The 17,661-nt window shown below is 42.1% G+C and overlaps 1 protein-coding gene across 5 annotated transcripts in view; it reads left to right on the top strand.

Annotated features, from left to right (window-relative positions):
• Positions 1-17,661, top strand: part of AFF1 (ALF transcription elongation factor 1) — a 199,198-nt gene that overhangs the window by 139,699 nt on the left and 41,838 nt on the right. For all 5 annotated transcript variants that reach the window (XM_053666356.1, XM_053666357.1, XM_037132414.2 and 2 more), the window contains 3 exons: positions 5,473-5,559; positions 6,576-6,612; positions 11,165-11,216. In XM_053666356.1, coding sequence (XP_053522331.1) covers positions 5,473-5,559; positions 6,576-6,612; positions 11,165-11,216 — 176 coding nt within the window. The remainder of the gene's footprint in view (positions 1-5,472; positions 5,560-6,575; positions 6,613-11,164; positions 11,217-17,661) is intronic.

Raw genomic sequence — 17,661 nt, forward strand, 5'->3', positions numbered from 1 at the left:
CACAATGGTGCTCTAACCAACAGAGCTGTCTGTCCAGAGCCAAGACCATTGATTTTTTAAAGAGGTAAAGAGAAAGACAGAAAACAAACGGACATTTTTAGACCTACAAGGAAAGCTTATTTTTTTTGCTCCCGTTTATCGAGTGCACCATGAGCAGTGTGCTGCTGCTCCTACAAACACATCATCGAACCTGTCACTCATTCACTCAAGTTTTCTTTCACGAGGACGACAAGTTCTTTCTAGGATTTAGTTCCAAGGAGGGGAGTTTCCCTTCATTACCAGCACGCTTTCTTTTTATCAGAAAAGAATAGTAAACTGTTATGTTTCCCATTTTGGCTTTAATTTCTAGGAAATCTAGAGTTGAAATTAATGTTCACTTACAGTAATTATAATAATTGAGAGTTTTATTTATTTTTCATTCCTTTACAGCTTTTAATTTTCTTCCACATCAGTTTTAATGATACTCTTGCTTTATCTTTTTCTAGAAGTTTTCTAGTTTTTTGGGGAATAGGAGAGAAATATATTTGACACATGTACCTATTAATTTGTATCTCTGTTGTTCGGTCTTTTTTCTCAAAATATACACTTACCCCATTTTTTCTTTAATTTTCCACTTAGTGAAGTGAGGTGGAGCTGAAACAAGTAGTTCAGTGGACTCTTTATCTTCTCACTTAGTGTGGAACCAGATGTTTGGAAACTGTTTTTGTTTTACAGTCTTTTGTCCCGTTATATTGTAGTTAAGATTTTCTGAGAAAGAAATGCCTCTAAGGAAGCACACTTTGTCCTCCTAAAAATGGGGAAGTTTTGTTAACCAGCATGAATAATAATAAACAAGTTATCTTGATCAAGTTCTATTCGATGCTCTTGGTATTTCTGAGATTCTTCGGTCGGGTGAGTCATGAAAACGACAAATTACTTAGCACATATGGCCGTCACATTTCCCCTGAAGTTGTGTGTGATTTGTTTTATAACTATTTCCAAAATAAATACAACAATATAGATCAATTGTCCCTGTGTATGTCAAATGCTCCTCTTAGGTTTTGATGTGTGTTGGTATGTGACTGTCGACTCCTTTATCTAGGATGTGGTATTAAAGCTTCAGACGAGCATTTTCAATTTAATAAACTCATCCACCCCCCTCTCCTCTCACCCAACGTCACGTTAATGAGTTCTTACTAACCTGGAAATGTTTGGAAGTAAATGGTTAATATAACCAACAGGTGATTATTTTAACTTGAAAACTGTAAATAGGGAGACCAAATGTGCTGATCTCTTAGAGTCTATACCCTTTCCCTCCATCTGTGGCCTCAATTAAGTTGTGTGTTCTCCCTGGGCCTCGGTTTCCTCGTTGCCAAAATAAAGGCCCTGGGCTCATAGATGACCCCCGGGGCCCACTCCACTCTCTTTCTCTCTGATGTTGATCCAGATACTTTCCTCTTCCTCATGGTTTCCGTTTTTACCTTGTACCAGCAATTGATGAAGATTGCCAGGAATCCTAACACAAATCTTTCTCATGGGCAATAGAGGCAGTAAACAGTTTTCTAAAAGAGAAAAATCAATCATGGACGATCTTGTTGGGCTCTCTAGGGGACATATTAAGGGTGGAAGTGTTTTAATGAAGGGGAAGTGGTGACCTATAACTTCTACAGCCTGATGGAGTAAGAAGATAGCAGACAGACACTGCTAGAAACCAGGAATTGGTCATGCAGAGGGTTCAGATAGGGCAACGTGCCCTCCTTAGTATGTGAATGAAAATAGCTCAGGATTTCTATTTACAGTGGTTCAGCCTGTACAATCTCTTGGGGGGAATAATGCAGAACTTGTATGTGTTACCTTAGTGCAACATTCCAGCAACATTGGTACAATGAGTGGTAATACTATTGTTTGTTCACTCATTTATTCAACACATACCCACTAAGCTTCAAATACTTTAATAGGCACTGGAGAAGCCATATGAATAAGACAGAGCCCTTGCTCTTATGGATGTCACAGTGGGGAAGGTGAATATATAATAAAATATCAGATATTGATAAGTGGTATGAGTCATTATAGCAGGCAAATGACTAAGCAGAGGAAACAGTGCAGAAACCTTGAGAAGGGAACAGGGTGGTGTGTTCTTACAGAACAGCAAGAACTAGACTGTGTGGAGCAAAATGAGCAAGGTGGCGTGTGGAGCAGGGACAGCAGCTGTGTCACCCAGAAGGCCAGGACTGGGGCAGTGCCGCATATTTCTACCCCCCTGGTATGATATGTCATTGTTAAGGCTGGAAGCAGATTCATGGCCTTGCACTTCTGGGCAGCTTCTTCTCCTTATGGTCCCAATTCTCTTAAGGCCTAAATACCTCTCCTAAGCTAGACATTTAGAAAGGACATAAATTCTATCAGACTACCAGCAAACCACTCAGGACCTGAAAGAGGTTGTGCACATTCCAACTGCCTAGTTCAGTAGCCGGCACAGCCTTGGGCATTGAGAGGACAGTGGGTGTTTTTTGGGAATAATTGGCAACTAAAAGTCATAGATTGGAATTCTAAAGAACTTGGAATTTTAAACAAATTCTTTTTAAAAAAGATCTATCTTGCACCCTGGCTGGGTGTAGCTCAGTAGACTGAGCACGGACCTGCGAACCAAACAACCGTGGTTTGATTCCCAGTTGGGGCACATGCCTGGGTTGCAGGCCAGTTCCCAGCAGGGGACGCACAAGAGGCAACCAAGCATTGATATTTCACTCCCTCTCTCCTTCTCTTCCCCTCTAGAGATAAATAAAGTCTTTACCAAAAAAATCTATCTTATTTATTTTCAGAGAAAGGAAGGGAAGGAGAAAGAAAGGGAGAGAAACATCAATGTGTAGTTGCCTCTTGGTCACCCCCACTGGGGACCTGGCCCACAATCCAGGCATGTGCCCTGACTGGGGATCGAACCAGTGACCCTTTGGTACACAGGCTGGCACTCAGTTCACTGAGCCATACCAGCCAGGGCAGAATTTTAAACAAATTCTAAAGAAATTCTTGGAAAATTTAAGGGTGGTACCTTCAGACAGCTTCTCAATTAATTATGTTTTACACTGTAGCATCATAATGGTCAGATAAAATGGCAAGGAGCTCTGTTTGATGCAGTATTGAAGTTCTTTAAAAGCTAGACTTTTAATTAAAAGTTGAAATGCTTTTACATTTTTTAAAATGTTTTATTTATTTATTTTTAGAAAGAGGGGAAGGAAAGGAAGAAGAGAGAGAGAGGAACATCAGTCTGTGGTTGCCTCTCACGCGGCCCCTACTGGGGACCTGGCCCACAACCCAGGCATGTGCCCTGACTGGGAATCGAACCAGAGACCCTCTGTTTCACAGCCCACGCTCAATCCACTGAGCTACACGAGCCAGGGCAAATGCTTTTAATTTTTTAAGTGCTGTGTATTCACCCTGTATCCCAGCATTTTGTGTAAATTATCCTTAGCTCTTCTGAAAATAGGTGGTCTCAGTCTACCTGTTGTTGAGAACTGAGGCACAGAAGGCTCAGATGGCCCAGGCTTACACGGCTGGTGAGGGTCAGATTTGGGGTTCCAGTCTGGGGCTTTGGCTCCAGAGCTCGCACATTTTAGCACAGAACTTCTCATTTGCACTGAACCAAACCAATGGCTCGATAAGGGACACTTTCACCTTTAATAAAAATTACTCAAGAAAACCCCAGCATCAGTTACTTTGCTTGTTATTGTGTTAGGTCATTTATGTTGATCGTGGAGCTGTAGCAACCTAGAGAGTGGCTGTGGGAACAGGCCAGGGAAGATGTGGGCCAAGACTGGGATTGGAAAGAACCCGCTAGAGTTCCATGTCCAGTTGTTGCAAGGATCAGTGGGTGCTTTCGTGGTCATAGAGAGGCTGGTCAGTATTTTGAAGAAAATGAAGTGTTATAATACACAGTGTGTCATAGAGAGGAGGTAATAAAGCCTGAAGTAGGATCATCGGGTTGCTGGCAGAGAGGTGCCCATCAGTCTTTGTGCCTGTGTCCCAGCAGGTCTGACACATGTGGTGTCATGAGCAAGGCAGCATCCCTGAAAGGAGTCATTCACACCTGCTGGCATCCTTCCACCATGCCAGGTTTATTGGGGAACACCTCCCCACTAAAGCCAGTAGAGTTACATACACATAGAAGTGAGCAGAGCAAGTGTCCAGAGCAAATTCCCAGTCACTGGCGGCGTCTGCAGGCAGAGGGGCGAACGTCAGTCCCAAGCCAGGTGGTTGCAGTGGCAGCACACACACAGTGGCCTGGAAGTCTCCAGGGCTCCCGGCATGTTCCGTGGTTCAGCCAGGCTCCAGCCTCAAGTGGTTGGAGCTCTGAGTTCTTACGGCCACAATGGGCAGAGGTCCCACTCGCCTCAGTGTCCTGATGGAGCCCTTGTCCGAGTGTCCGGACTTGTGTTGTTTTGGGCGTTCCCATTCACCCCATTACCTCAGTCTTGACATAGCGCTTGGCTTAACCGTCATGGCTGATAGTAACTCCGTGTTGGATTGTTAAAGGTGTTCAGAAAGTCTGCTCTGCTCTTGCTCTATACATGTGGGAGTGTTTTGTTTTTTTTTTTTCTCTTAGACTGGGAAAGCAAGAGACCTGTATTCTGTGCTCTCAGCCACTGGTCTTTATGCCCGTTTCCCAGAAGGGAGGGCAAACATAGAGCTGTTCTTTAGGTAGAATTTCAAATTGTTGCTTCCTAGGGCACCCAGTCCAGTCATTTTGGATCTCAGTTTTCACATCTGCAAAACAGGGTCAGAAGTGATGCTCTCCAGTGCCATTTCAGCTCCTTAACAAAGGGCAGTGGGTTCTCCAATGATTTTTATTTTTAGCAAAGTAAAATATAATTTATGAATGCTGAGAAAAAAAGTTATGTCAAGATAAATGTATTAATTTATAAGATTTAGAAACCTTGCCTCTATGAAGAGGGAATAAAAATTAAACTTCTGTTAATAGAAAGGGAAGATAATTTTTTAAGGCTCTCTCCTCCTAACTGGTCTTATGTACTAACAGTGTGTCTCAAGGAAGGGTCAAATCCATTAAATCCTCTCCCAAGAGGAACAAGTGACCTGTATTACTTGTTTGCTTAAGTCAAACAGGAAAATTCTTCTTCCTTTGAACTTAAATAGTTCCAGGAAATGTAATAAAGAAGCTGAGGGAGAAAGCAAGCATTGGGCAGACTCAGTTTTCAGTTACATAAGCTCTGGTGATACCTGTCGCGTTTTTATGCTTTATAATATTCAGAGTATTAAAACTATTCCTGTTCTGTGCTCCTTTTTGAATTGATTTTGCAGATCTTCAGCTTTTAAACATAGCCCATTAAGTAGGCATTTTTTAAAAAGTAAATGAAATAACTTTTAAGATTTCACTTTTCATTTACCATCAATTCATTCTACATTGTTTAAAAAGTTAAGTAGCAATAAATGTTCTATTTGTAACTGATTTTTTTCTTCCCTTTCCAAATTTCTTTTCAGGAAATGACCCATTCGTGGCCTCCTCCCCTGACAGCAATACACACCCCTAGTACAGCAGAGCCCTCCAGATTTCCTTTTCCCACCAAGGTAATTTTTTGCAAGTGTAGCAGGCACTGCATCCACAGTGAAAAGTCTGGGTATTGCTGTGAGCCAGATTAGTCAATTATATCTTGTTGAAATCTTTGGCGATTGGGTTAAAATCACAATTAATTTGGCTTCCGAAGTACTTCATAATGCTTCCAAACACTTTATTCTCCAAATTATGTCAGTAAGAACATCTTACATTTGTGAAGGGTTTTGTAGCTTATGAAGCCATTCAAGGCTTTCTAGTAAATGCTCTCATTTGAGGGTCATTACGGAGAAATGGGGAAACACGGGTACAGGAGAATTGAGGCAGGTTGTCTGATTCCTAGTTTAGACATACACGTGTGTGTGCACGTGCATACATACATATATACCTGCATACATATGTGCACACAGATATCCTACACTACTCACACCCTGTAAATTTTCTTAAAGTTTAACATGATTAACTTCGCTTGCTCTGGCTTTAATAACAAACCAACCAGCAGCTGACTTACATGTTTCTGTTGCAGTGTTTGTGAGCAGTGCATTAAAAATAAAAACACTACCATTTTTTTTCTTTTTGGGGGCGATCATACTTTAGGATAGCCTTTAGAATGTAGCAATATCATCTTTAGGTCTGTGTTCTGTCTAGCTTGGTGTGCATGCACGTTATTAATATATTATAGCTCTCCCTTTCCATGATAATTGTTTTCAAAAGGTTATGTCTACCTAAGCCAGTATTTGCCACATTAGATACTTTACTAATGATACTTTACTAACTAGATACTCCCTAATGATAGTTTTTTATTTAAGATAATTCATTATTAACTGGTTTCAGGGTAAATCATTATATATACTTTATTTTAAAAAAAATCTTTGCTTAATACCAAAGGAAAAACAGCCTCTAAGAAAGAAGGGAAGCAATAAAACCTGATTTATGTAAAAAATTATATTTATCAGCATTTAATAGATTTAGACCTAATAGAACCTTAGATTTATAAGACTTAATAACTAGAGATTTTTATTTTTCTCTCTAGGATTCTCAGCACATCAGTTCCGCAACCCAAAACCAAAGTAAGTAAATGTGTGCGAGTGATTATTGCACTGAAGAGCAAAGCATCATTTTAACTCTTTTAATATAAAAAAAAAAATTAATGACAAATGCGGTGGCAGAGATAAGGGCCTCCAGCGTTGAAAGACTAGGAAGGGAGGGCAAACATAGAGCTGTTCTGTGGGGGCAGCTTTGTCCGCAAAGTCGTCGTTGTTCTCCCCCCCACCCCCCACCCCTTGGCAGTCCGCCACAGATGAAAGTGAAACTACCAAAACATGATCTGCTTGGGGAGGAAAGGTGACCAATCTCTCAAAGGAGAAGGGTCAAGAGCCCCTTCCTCAAGGGGCTTTTATTGGGTTTGTTTGCACAAGAATACAGGTAAGGATCAAACAATAGATAGCATTCAAAGACCTATGAGGGCTTATTCTCAGTCAGGTCAGATAGCTAAAGAGCCATAAAACTTTGAGGAACAAACTTCTTGCTTGGACCCTTATCATTTAAATGAGAGCATTCTAAACAAAGCAGGTTTCACAGGATTTTGCTTATTCTTTCTTAGGCCTGAACACCCAGGGAACCTGCCCTTTCCAGCACAGGGCTGGACTGCCTTCTCTATAATAGGTTTTTAGGCTTAAGTGGATTAGAGCCAGGAAGCACTTCTCCCAGACAGAAGCGGGGACTTGGGCTATGTCAGAATAGCTGGGGTGCGAGGGTCCCTCACTCCCTCTTTGTTGCAGCCCCCTGAGTCCTTCCATGATGGCCTCCCAAGTGATCGTGCCTGGCTTAGGTTGCCCCTCCTCTGAGGGGTCATACCTGTCATAGACTAACCAACCAAGCATTGGGGGCAGGGGACAAGCTTTGTCTCCTTAGTGGCTCTCAGGTCGCTCACTCAGCCTTAGTCATCAGGGGCAGTTACAATTCCTGAAACCAGGCAGAGCAGTTCCCAACACTGTTCTTTAAGTAGAGTTTCAAATTGTTGCAAAGACTTCATGAAGATGTCTTAGTTAAGTCCTTAACAAATACAATTTGTATTACCTGAAACATGATAAATATCTAGAATGAATCAAAGCATTATAATCTAGGAATTGTATACAAGGGTGAGCAAAAGTATGTTTAAAGTTTTGAGCGACAGCCTTCCGAGTTAATAAAGTGATTGTAACAATCATACCCTGAATGTATTTTTCCATACAAACAAATGTAAACCTACCTTTGCCAAGCCCTGTAATAAGAACTGGGTGGGATATTTTGTGTAATTCTTGTGGGGTTTTTTTTAACATAAAAGTGAGAAACCTTCATAAAGATACAGTATGTTGCTTCTTTAGCCCCTCTATATGGTATTCACCATATAATTTATTTTTTGAACCCCTTTAATGGATTATAGTACTTGAAAATTCAGGGGGAAACAGAGGAGAGGTAACTATTTCCAGCTTTTCTCTTCATCAGTAACCCTGTAAAGTCTTTGTATCCCAACTACATGCAACGTAGTTTATGCCTTACAGAATTGGCTAGGGTATTTGTAATCATTTAGTTCACTATTACTGTGTGGTAAGTGCCCAAGCTATGAAGTTTCAGTCTTGACATGGTTGGGAGACCAAAGCAGGTTGTGTGCATGTGCCGGGGGAGGGAGCGTAGAGATGGACGGACGTTCCAGGGAGGTGACTCTTCCTTCGTATCTCCCTGCCTCAGTCTCTCCCCTCACTTACATGTTTCCCCCTTGATCACTCTGTCATGTAAGTTAGACGGGGGGGGAGTGAAAAGATGAAAACGGCAGAAACAGAGCATTCTTCCTCTAGAGCAGAGGTGGGCGGACTTCAGCCCGAGAGCCCAGTTTGTTCTGCAGCCTGTTCTTGTAAAGAAGGTTTTATGGGGACACAGCCATACTCATGTATTTATTATGAAACTACAAGGTATAGCAGGCCAAGTGTAAAATATTTGGAGGATTTCTGGAGCTGTGAGCTAGGAACTGTGGACAAAGACTAGATACATATGAGAAGTATATTTATCTGAATAACCAAATATATATTTATTATAAATCACAATGTCATAGTACTTTAAATACATATTTATTATAATTGGAAAACAATACACATATATGTCTGACTGTTACAGAAAAAGTGTGCTGTTCTTTGCCCTGGAGATACTGAATGAGGTCTTACAAAGAACTCTAACTAAATTTTCCCCAAATGCAGAGAAATAAGCCTGACCATCTTGCCACAGTGTTGCGTAAGCAGCAAGGTAAACTGAACAGAAATCGATGGCCGCCCGGGGAGATTGGGAAATCTCTACCCAGAAATAGCTGATGGGCAGCGCGGCACGAGTGTGCGGTGGGCTGCCAGCGCAGCAGTGGGCACCTGCCGTTTGCGGCTCTGCCTCCCCCCGCACGGGCTGCCACTGGCTTACTCACAGCTGCATGGCCAACGCCTGGTCTAGAAAGACCTTTCCGTCCTGCAACTGGTGTCCCCTTCTAGCAAATACAGTTAAAAATGGATTAGTAAGTGCTTTCTTGCCCAGGTACGGGTGGGTCCCGTCTCGGCCTGTGGAATCGCACCGGCCGATTATCTGTTGCTCTGAGGAGAAACTGTCAGACCCGGCAGGTCTCCGGTAGACCTTGGCTCACGGATTTTTACCCTGGGGTCTTCCGTGCCTCCACTTTCTGTCAGTGTTCTGTGGAACCCTGTTTACCTTTATGAGGATGTGGCCTCTTTGGGGCCTAGCGGGACCCGAGAGGAGTCTAGCTGTATGTTGGGTGAAAAGGGTGTAGAATTTATGGGGGTAATGCTTTCAGAAAGATAGAGACTGGCACATGTTTCTCAAAGTATGCCCAGCCAGAGAATGTAAACATCTTTATTCCTTTTTTTTTTTTTAAATTTAATTTATGTATCTTTAGAAGGGAAGGGAAGGAAAGAGAGAGAGACAGAGAGAAATATCAATGTATGGTTGCTTGTCGTGTGTCCCCTGCTGGGAACTGGCCCTTGCTAGGAACTGGCCTGCAACCCGGGCATGTGCCCTGACTGAGAATCGAACCTCGATCTTTTGGTTCGCAGGCCTGTGCTCAATCCACTGAGCTACACCAGCCAGGGCTGGGAATGTAAACATCTTGAGTGTGAGGTTTTGGAGTCTTGTAAAGTCTAGAGAATAAAGTCTACCTGTGCAAATCATGGCTGCCTGAGGGTGACCGGAGCCTCGTGGAGATCAGGGCTGTATGGGAGGGCTGTCAGGAGGACTGTATGGGAGTCCCTGTGAGTGGTCGGAGGGGTGATTTTAGCCCCCCTACGTTTGTTACCCTGACCCTGGCTTTATAGCCTGAAAGAAGCACCTTTAAACTGTCATGTAAGAGCTGCTGCCACCATGAGGATAAAGTGATTAATTACAAATATTCAGGGGTCTCCATATCACATTTCTGAAAAATAACACTCACCGTTGTCTAAAAGGCACCCGTATTCCCATCCCACCCCAAGTCCTGTTTCAGGTGCTCGTTACCTCATGCGTAGACAAAATCAGCAGCCTCTTGACTGGCTGTTGCCTGCACACTCAACATTCCCTGCTCCCTTCTAGGTTCTACCAGGCTGTGCCTCCAGGATGGTCTTTCTGAGAAGTCCTTTTATCGAGCCCTGGGGAACACCTTGGGTGGTATCCCATTGCCCAACAGATAAAGTAGTAAATTCCCAACCTGGCGTTCAGAGTCCTCCGAAATCTGACTTCCACCTGGGTTTTCGTGCCGTTCAGCACAGATTCTGCACCCCAGCCTTCCCCTTCCCAACCCACGCCACTTTGAGCCCTCTCACTCGGTACCTTGTTCACATCGTCTCATCCGCCTGAAGTTCTTCCTTACCGTCCTGCCAGAAGTCATTCTGTCAAAATTTCAGCCATTCCTTGTGACACAGTTCATTTTCTCCCCTGTTTAATTTGCCTTCTTTAATCATTACCAACAGAGGGCCCACTCTCTAGATTCCTGGGACAGTTGGTTTATGATTGATTTGTATACTTGATCTCACACTGCTTTGGGCTGTAGGTACCTGTACCCTGTCTGATGTCCCAGAGTCAGCTGTAAGCTCATTGGGGACAGGGTCAGACACCTTGAACATCCTGTCTGCTAGGCAGTCTCTACCGAGCTGTTGAATACATACATCTTGGGGCTGTTGAACAATGGAGGAACAGCAGGGAGGGAGAGCACGGTGGGCCCGCCGATCACTGGTAGATGCAGGAGATCAGATCAGGTTGGGGGCGGGGAGAGCACCCCTGTCATGGTGCTTCTGTGTGAGCCCCACCAACTGACAGCAGGGCAAGGGAAGTCTCCAAGGCGTAGAACGTTTCCAGCAGTGAGGTAGGGCCTGCTATAGGCCGTGCTTTAAGGAATTTTGCTCTGTTAAGGGTTTGGCATTCTTAGCAAGCCCTCTCTCTCTAGAAATAACAAACAGTGGTGAGATTATACCAAGTGCAGTGTGCTTGACAGAGCGTAACTATACGAAGTGTTCAGATGGAAAGGTGAGGGAAGACAGCAAAAAGTGGAATTTGTAACTAAAACTCTCATACATGTATGTCACTGTGCTGCTCTAACCACTTTTCCCTCCCCCACAGAACAATATGATACAGCTTCAAAAGCCCACCCTAACTCTCAGCAGGGAACATCGTAAGTAAAATGCTTTTGTTTATTAAAAGTTTATAATACATTGTAATTTCCCAGTAAATCTATTGCTTGGATTTTTTTTTCTTTCCTGCTTTCAAGTAATGACTTTCATAATACTCTGTTGCATCACAGAGGGAAGAAATGACCCATATTCATATATTTGGATTAAATTCTGTTGAAAGTTTAGGCACCATAGGAGAGTTTGCTCAAAAGAAAGGCTTTCGAGCTGCTATTCACATATTTAGTGAGGAAAATAGAAGCTTTTAGCTTTACACATTTTAGTCTTAAGTAGCTTTAGCCTTTGGAAACAAATTTTGGGGGATGTGCGCAATTTAAGATTTTTCTGCCCCGCTTTGGCCTAGTTTTAAAGAATGGGTCCTATTGCCCAGCTGTTCTTTATTAAGGCCAAGTAAGTCCAGATATAGTTTGGGTTTTCAGAACATTTTAAACTACATAATAAAGATTTTAAAATCAGCATTGTGACCCAATTTGTCCTTTCTAGATGGTATTGAACTAATAGTTCTTCTTTTCACACACCTAGAAGTGATGTTGAGAAGCTAGGAGAGAAGGCCGTTCTCTCCTTCAGTGTCTGAGCAGTTGCTAACGTGGAGCTATAGTTACAGAGGATCTCAGGTGCCAGCTCCAGCTTTCTTCTGATTTCTAGGCATCATATTTATCCCCCGTATTTTGGAAGGGGGGATTGCTGTGGATTGAATATTTTTTAGACTGCATAGTTGAGGTAAAGAGGTAATTTTGTCTTCTCACTATGGCTGAATGTGGGACTGAGTTAAATCGTGGGTCCCAGGTGCCGCCATTCTCTTGATGCAGTGTGTTTCATTTCTCCATAGCAAAATAAGAAAAAAAGAACAATATAATGAGGTTTTTAAAGGTAAATTAATTGTAGTTTGAGTGATGGGTTTTGTGTGTGTGTAATAAAAGTCTATTTTATTTGTAGTACTGTCATGGCAGAGGATGAGTTTTTGCTTGTTTTTATTGTCCTCTTTAGAAAAAGTATTTAACTGTATGTCTGTTATTCTTTCCCATTTTCTTTTTTCCCTTTTCTTAAAAAAATAATTTTACTGGCTCCCAGATTTTGAAAGGCTAGAGTCATGGCTTAGATTAATTACATCTAAAGGAGGAGGAGGTTCGTTAAGCCGGTTGATAGCTGGTAGTGAGTAGAACCACCTCTCCAAGGACCACCATTGTAATAATTCTGTAAAAGCCCGGTAACTTCCCCAAGGAAGTTTACACCTTATGCTCTTTATAATGGATGGTAACAGAGCCCTTTAGACCATTAAAGGCCCTGGCCAGTGTCTTTGGAGATAGTGAGGAAGGAGGATTGAAAAGCTTGCCTCCCACTTGGCAGTAAGAGTAGAAGGAGGAGCACTTGCTTCTAGGAGGCAGCAGCACTGCACCAGAGGGAAGCAGGGGTACCCGGTGCCTGTACGCAGGGGAAGAAAGGCAGTGAGGTCTGATCTAGGCATGAGAAGCAGCTTCAGATCCAGTGGGTCAAAGGTGCATCCTCCCATAACGGTTTCCGTCAGGTTTCAGGCTTAGGTAGTTGTTCAGGAGTGAGACCATTTTCTGTGATAGTTGGGTAGTTCTGGTGAGTTGAACTACTGAAATCAGAGGCATCTAGGTTTCTAACAGATATACTTACATCTTGTGACATATGTAGTGTTTTCTTCACAAGAACTGTTAATTTCCTATATAAAAAATTAATTAGAAAATAATTGTTATGTTCCTAATTAATTTAGGGAAGGGATGAAAAAGCAGGGCCTAGTGGAGGCAAAGAGGGCAGGGAGAGTGGTACTGGACCGGGGGCGGGGGGGCAGGGGGCTGCACGGCTGTGGTTGTGTGGGGGCCAGGGCAGTGATGGCGGTACGTGCCCAAGTGAAATGTATCTTCAGGATTAGGGAATCACATGAAAAGACCGATGAAAGCCTTGTTCCAATTAATTTGTAAACTGCAGTCGTTCTGGATTTAGTACAGTGAGTCTCTTAGTGCTCACAGGTCAATTTGATCTAGTGTCAGCATTAGGGTTCTTTGACATGTACTGAACTGTTGAGAGGCACACACAGTGCCAGGACACAGTCTAATGCACACTGAATGTCCGGAAAAAAATGTTACTTGCATAGTCTTTTGTACTTTGGTTTTAAAAATCCAGGTCATAATGTATTCTACTTCAGAGTTACCAGTACTTGGGAATCCTTAGAAAAGTGGAATAGTATGTGTGAAGGAGAACAAAAGGGCCTGGCATGAGAAAATAAGGTGTGGAGAATCTGTGTTAACTTATACTGTCCAGACTTGGGGGGAGGGTAGTTAAACCAGGTGGTGGAAAGATGTAGGTGCGAAAGAAGTATGTGCAGAGTCATTGCTTTTACTTTCTGTAGTTGAAGCTCTAGTTATCAAGTGATCAGTTCTTTCTGCCAAGCTCTGCAGGTAAGTGATTAGCTAGGATGTCAGTGCTGTTTATCCCTAAGGTTAGGGCAGGAAATGTTGCTCTGCAGGGGTGTCCAACCTTTTGGTGTCTCTGGGCCACACTGGAAGAAGAGTTGTCTTGGGCCACACATTAAATACATTATGATATGGAATCACAAAAATAATTCATAATGTTTAAGTAAATTTACGATTCAGTGTTGGGTTGCATTCACTGCCATCCTGGGCCGTGGGTTGGACACCCCTGCAAAGAGTGCTGACATTAGAGGTCCTCTTTTCTAAGGCTTGGGTCTGTTGGGTTCTCAGGGCAAAGTACAAAGTGTTGCAGAGTACAGATTACACACACACACACACACACACACACGTATGTATATGTACATATATGTATGTAAGATATATAGCTAGATAGATAATGTCATATATATGACATAATAACTATTTAGTTTATATAATTATTATGTCCTTTATATAATTGTGGACAGTCAGTTCCCTTTCTCTGCAGTGAGATACAATTTACAAGTATCAATTCTCTTGTCAGTCTCTCAAAAGGGATACTCTGTTAATGTTTAGGAAACTACGTCATAGGTATTATTATTGCTAACTTTCTTTTTCCTTCTCAACCCTTACCCCCAAATTGCCAAGCCCTTACTAGAAAGTACCCTCCTTTATTTTTCTTGTGTCAGTCTCAGAAATCATCAGTATTAAACTAAGAGACAGAAATTAGCCATTAGAGCAATTTTCAGTTTTAAGTTATTTACCTGGAAAGTTTCAGGAAATATGTGTATGTAGAGCCTGAGATTGGGGTCATCCCAGAAGTTTGATGAGAAGAAATGGCACAAAGTTAATAAAGGAGGCTGGGAACAGTCTGATACTTTCTAAAATGAGCCCTGAGGTTTCTACTTTTACGTAAAACTTTATTGGTTTTTAAATATCTTGGCAAAGGAAGCCCCGTTCTTTCAGTTTGTTGTAGTATAAAGTTATCACATCAGGACACGTGTCAGCTGAAATGTCCTAGAATTAAGTGAAAAAGTGGCTTACTTGGACCAGTTCATCTAAATTATGTTTAGCTCAAGGAAATTATTTATAATTTCCCTTTTCAAGGTACTTCTTTTTGTTTTATCTTTAATGTTAGCTTATATCACATGAGACTGTTTTGCCTGCACCCTTTATTTTAATGGCACCTCTAACTTAGCATGCTGTTTGCTGATAAGTATTGTAGAGGAAGTGGTAGAAGTCATCCCAATGTGCAGTGCTTATAAATTATTTGTCCTTGAGATCATACCCCCACCTCCTGTAAACAAGGAAAGAACATTTGTGCCCATCAGGTGGTTCTGTATTGGTAGGTCTGCATCAAACCATCAGTGTCACAGGACGGGAGTGTGGGTCCCGTTCTCACTCATTCGCCCTGCTCACTCCCAGCATTTCTGGGAGAGGATGCCCTGTTTTCACTGCCAGCTTATCTGATCAGATGCCTGGGATCCACAATTATTTGTCTTCAGAACTGTGTTAGTATCCTAGATAAAATTAAGAAGTGTTTTGTTTGTTTTCCGAGGAAAGGGGGAAGTGTAAAATAAAAGAAAATAAGGCATTTAGGGTTGGGTTTTTTTTTTTTTACGTTAACTCCTGTTTATCATTCTGTTGCAAAATGAAAATTTATAAGGTTGAGTATTGAAGAATTTTTGTTCTTGAATGAAAGCAAACTAAAAGAATCATTCTGCGCAATATTTTTTAAATTTGCTTATTTCAGAATTATACTCACAAGGGCACATTAAACCAATATTTAGAAAACACTACAACTCCCAAATCTAGACTCACCTCTTTGCCCCATCTGCACTGTGCTGTGACTGGCTTGTGGTACAATTATAGTCACTTGCAACGGTCAGGTTCACTCTTGGACTTTCAGCTTTACTAGACAGTATTCTAGCATCTTTTGCAGACAAAGTTGGACTTAATATTGTGTATGAGTTCATGCTTGGAACTTGAGTAATGTTGAAGGGATATTCTGATGAGGATATGAAAGAAGCATATGTTTTATAATTATAAAAATACTACTAAGGTGCTGAATAGATCACCTTCAAAGTTTTCATCTTGGAGCTGTACTTTCTCGGATGATACAGCTGTGGCTCATACTACTCTGGGAGCAGCCCTTCAGAGTGATATCTGCTCCTGTACTTGGCTTAGACCACAGGTCAAATAAGATGGAAAAGAAGAGTTCATTTTGTTGTATAACCACTAAATGTTAAGTAAATGAGCCTGTTTGTGTTCTACGAAAGAAAGATTGTTCTCATCCTTTTTAAATGTGCCTTTGACTGCAATTACAGAAACCATTTTGGGGCTTGCTTGGCTCCAGGTGACTTGGAGGTATTTTCAGAACTTGCCATTATCCATTCAGTGCTAAGTATTGAACAAAGGCTGTGTACCTAGTGCTGCTTTAGGTACTTGGGAAAACAGTGGCCCAATAAGATAAAATTCTTGTCTCCCACAACGTGTGACTAAATGAGGTGGCCTGTGGTACCAACTAGGTGGTGCGATAGTGACAGGCGTGGGGGAGGAGTTTCCCTGGGGGGTGGCGATGCGTCTGGGTGGGAGGTCAGGAGCGGTCTCTCAGAGGAGGTGACATTTCATCTCGAGCCTGAATGGTAAGAGGGAAGCAAAGAATGCTGCCTTTAAAGGGGCTTGATAGTGTCTGCCTGCTGCAGGCTGCTAGGCATTCAAAGACACCAGGAAATAATTCTTACTGCCAGTGACTACTTTGAAGTAATTCATTTGCATATGTGAAACTGGTTTTAAAGTAGCCCTTAAGGGTCCACTTAACTCTCACTTTTAATCATAACTGCTAATTTACTACATAAGTGACCCCAGACTAATTTAAACGTAGATTGAAAGAATAAAATATGTTTTGCATTTCTAAGACTCTGTTAGGCCTAAACTGATTTGTGCATCTCATCCACTCTGGGATGCTTGGCTATGAAACCAGCAAGGTGTGGTTTACTTCATGAGTTCGTGTTTGTTTCTCTCTCCCTGCCCCTTTCCTCTTACCCTCTCCCCCTGCCCCTCTTTATCCACAAATGCCTCCAAGGCCATCCGTGATCCACCCCTCCGCCCCCGCCCCTGCTGCCCTTCCCCCCGACCCCCATAGTAAAAGCACACTTTCCTTTCCGGCCACAGTTGGCCTCCTCGCTGTGTTCTATGCCTTGAATACTCTCTCCCTAATTCCCGCTCCTTTCAGGCTTCTCCTTGGATGCCATCCCCTCATCCACACCGTCTCCCTACCTACCCCAAGTAGGAAAGCACCCCACGCCTGCCTTCTCTCTTTTATACCTTTGTGCCCCTCCATGCCCTTCTTACCCATTTGGGAAGAGTATCTTTTAGCTGTTTATCTCCGTTCTCCAGACCAGCTATTTTCAAGCTCTTTTATCTCACGGCACACATAAACTAAAAATTCTGCCCCACACCAGAAATATGTATTTTTTGCTGATCTGACAAAAAGTATAATTTTGATTCATTCATACCAGATGGTTATTGTTGTGTTGACTGTTGTCATTTCTTTTTATTTGACAACCTAAGGGAAAAGAGGTCAGTGTCCCTGACTAAAGAGTCAGGTACTGCATGTTTTAAAACTTCTTGCAGCACAGTAGTTGAAAATTGCTGCTCTACACAGTAAGTGCCTCAAAAGTGGGTATTTTTGTGGGTATTTGCTTAGAGTTGTGTTCATAGTCTAGAGTAGGGCCTGGCATATAACAGTAAGCCCCTGAAATAGATGGGGAAGGAAAACTATTACACATAAACTGTATTAACTCCCTGTAACCAATATTTAATAAACATTATTTCCAGCAGTAATTTTTCTAGATTTTGTTTGTAGTCATCCAGTGTGTCACCTTTGCACCAGTATATTGTTTGTCATAGTTACTGATTTAATCCTATTTTTTAACCTCAAATTTTTCTTGATTTATACTTTTGTGATTTTTTTAATCTTTATTTGACCTCAGCTAATCATCACTTCATCCGT

This window comes from Artibeus jamaicensis, unplaced genomic scaffold (genome assembly GCF_021234435.1).
Source record: "Artibeus jamaicensis isolate MK-2021 breed Jamaican fruit bat unplaced genomic scaffold, CSHL_Jam_final contig_452, whole genome shotgun sequence".
Classification (NCBI taxonomy): domain Eukaryota; kingdom Metazoa; phylum Chordata; class Mammalia; order Chiroptera; family Phyllostomidae; genus Artibeus; species Artibeus jamaicensis.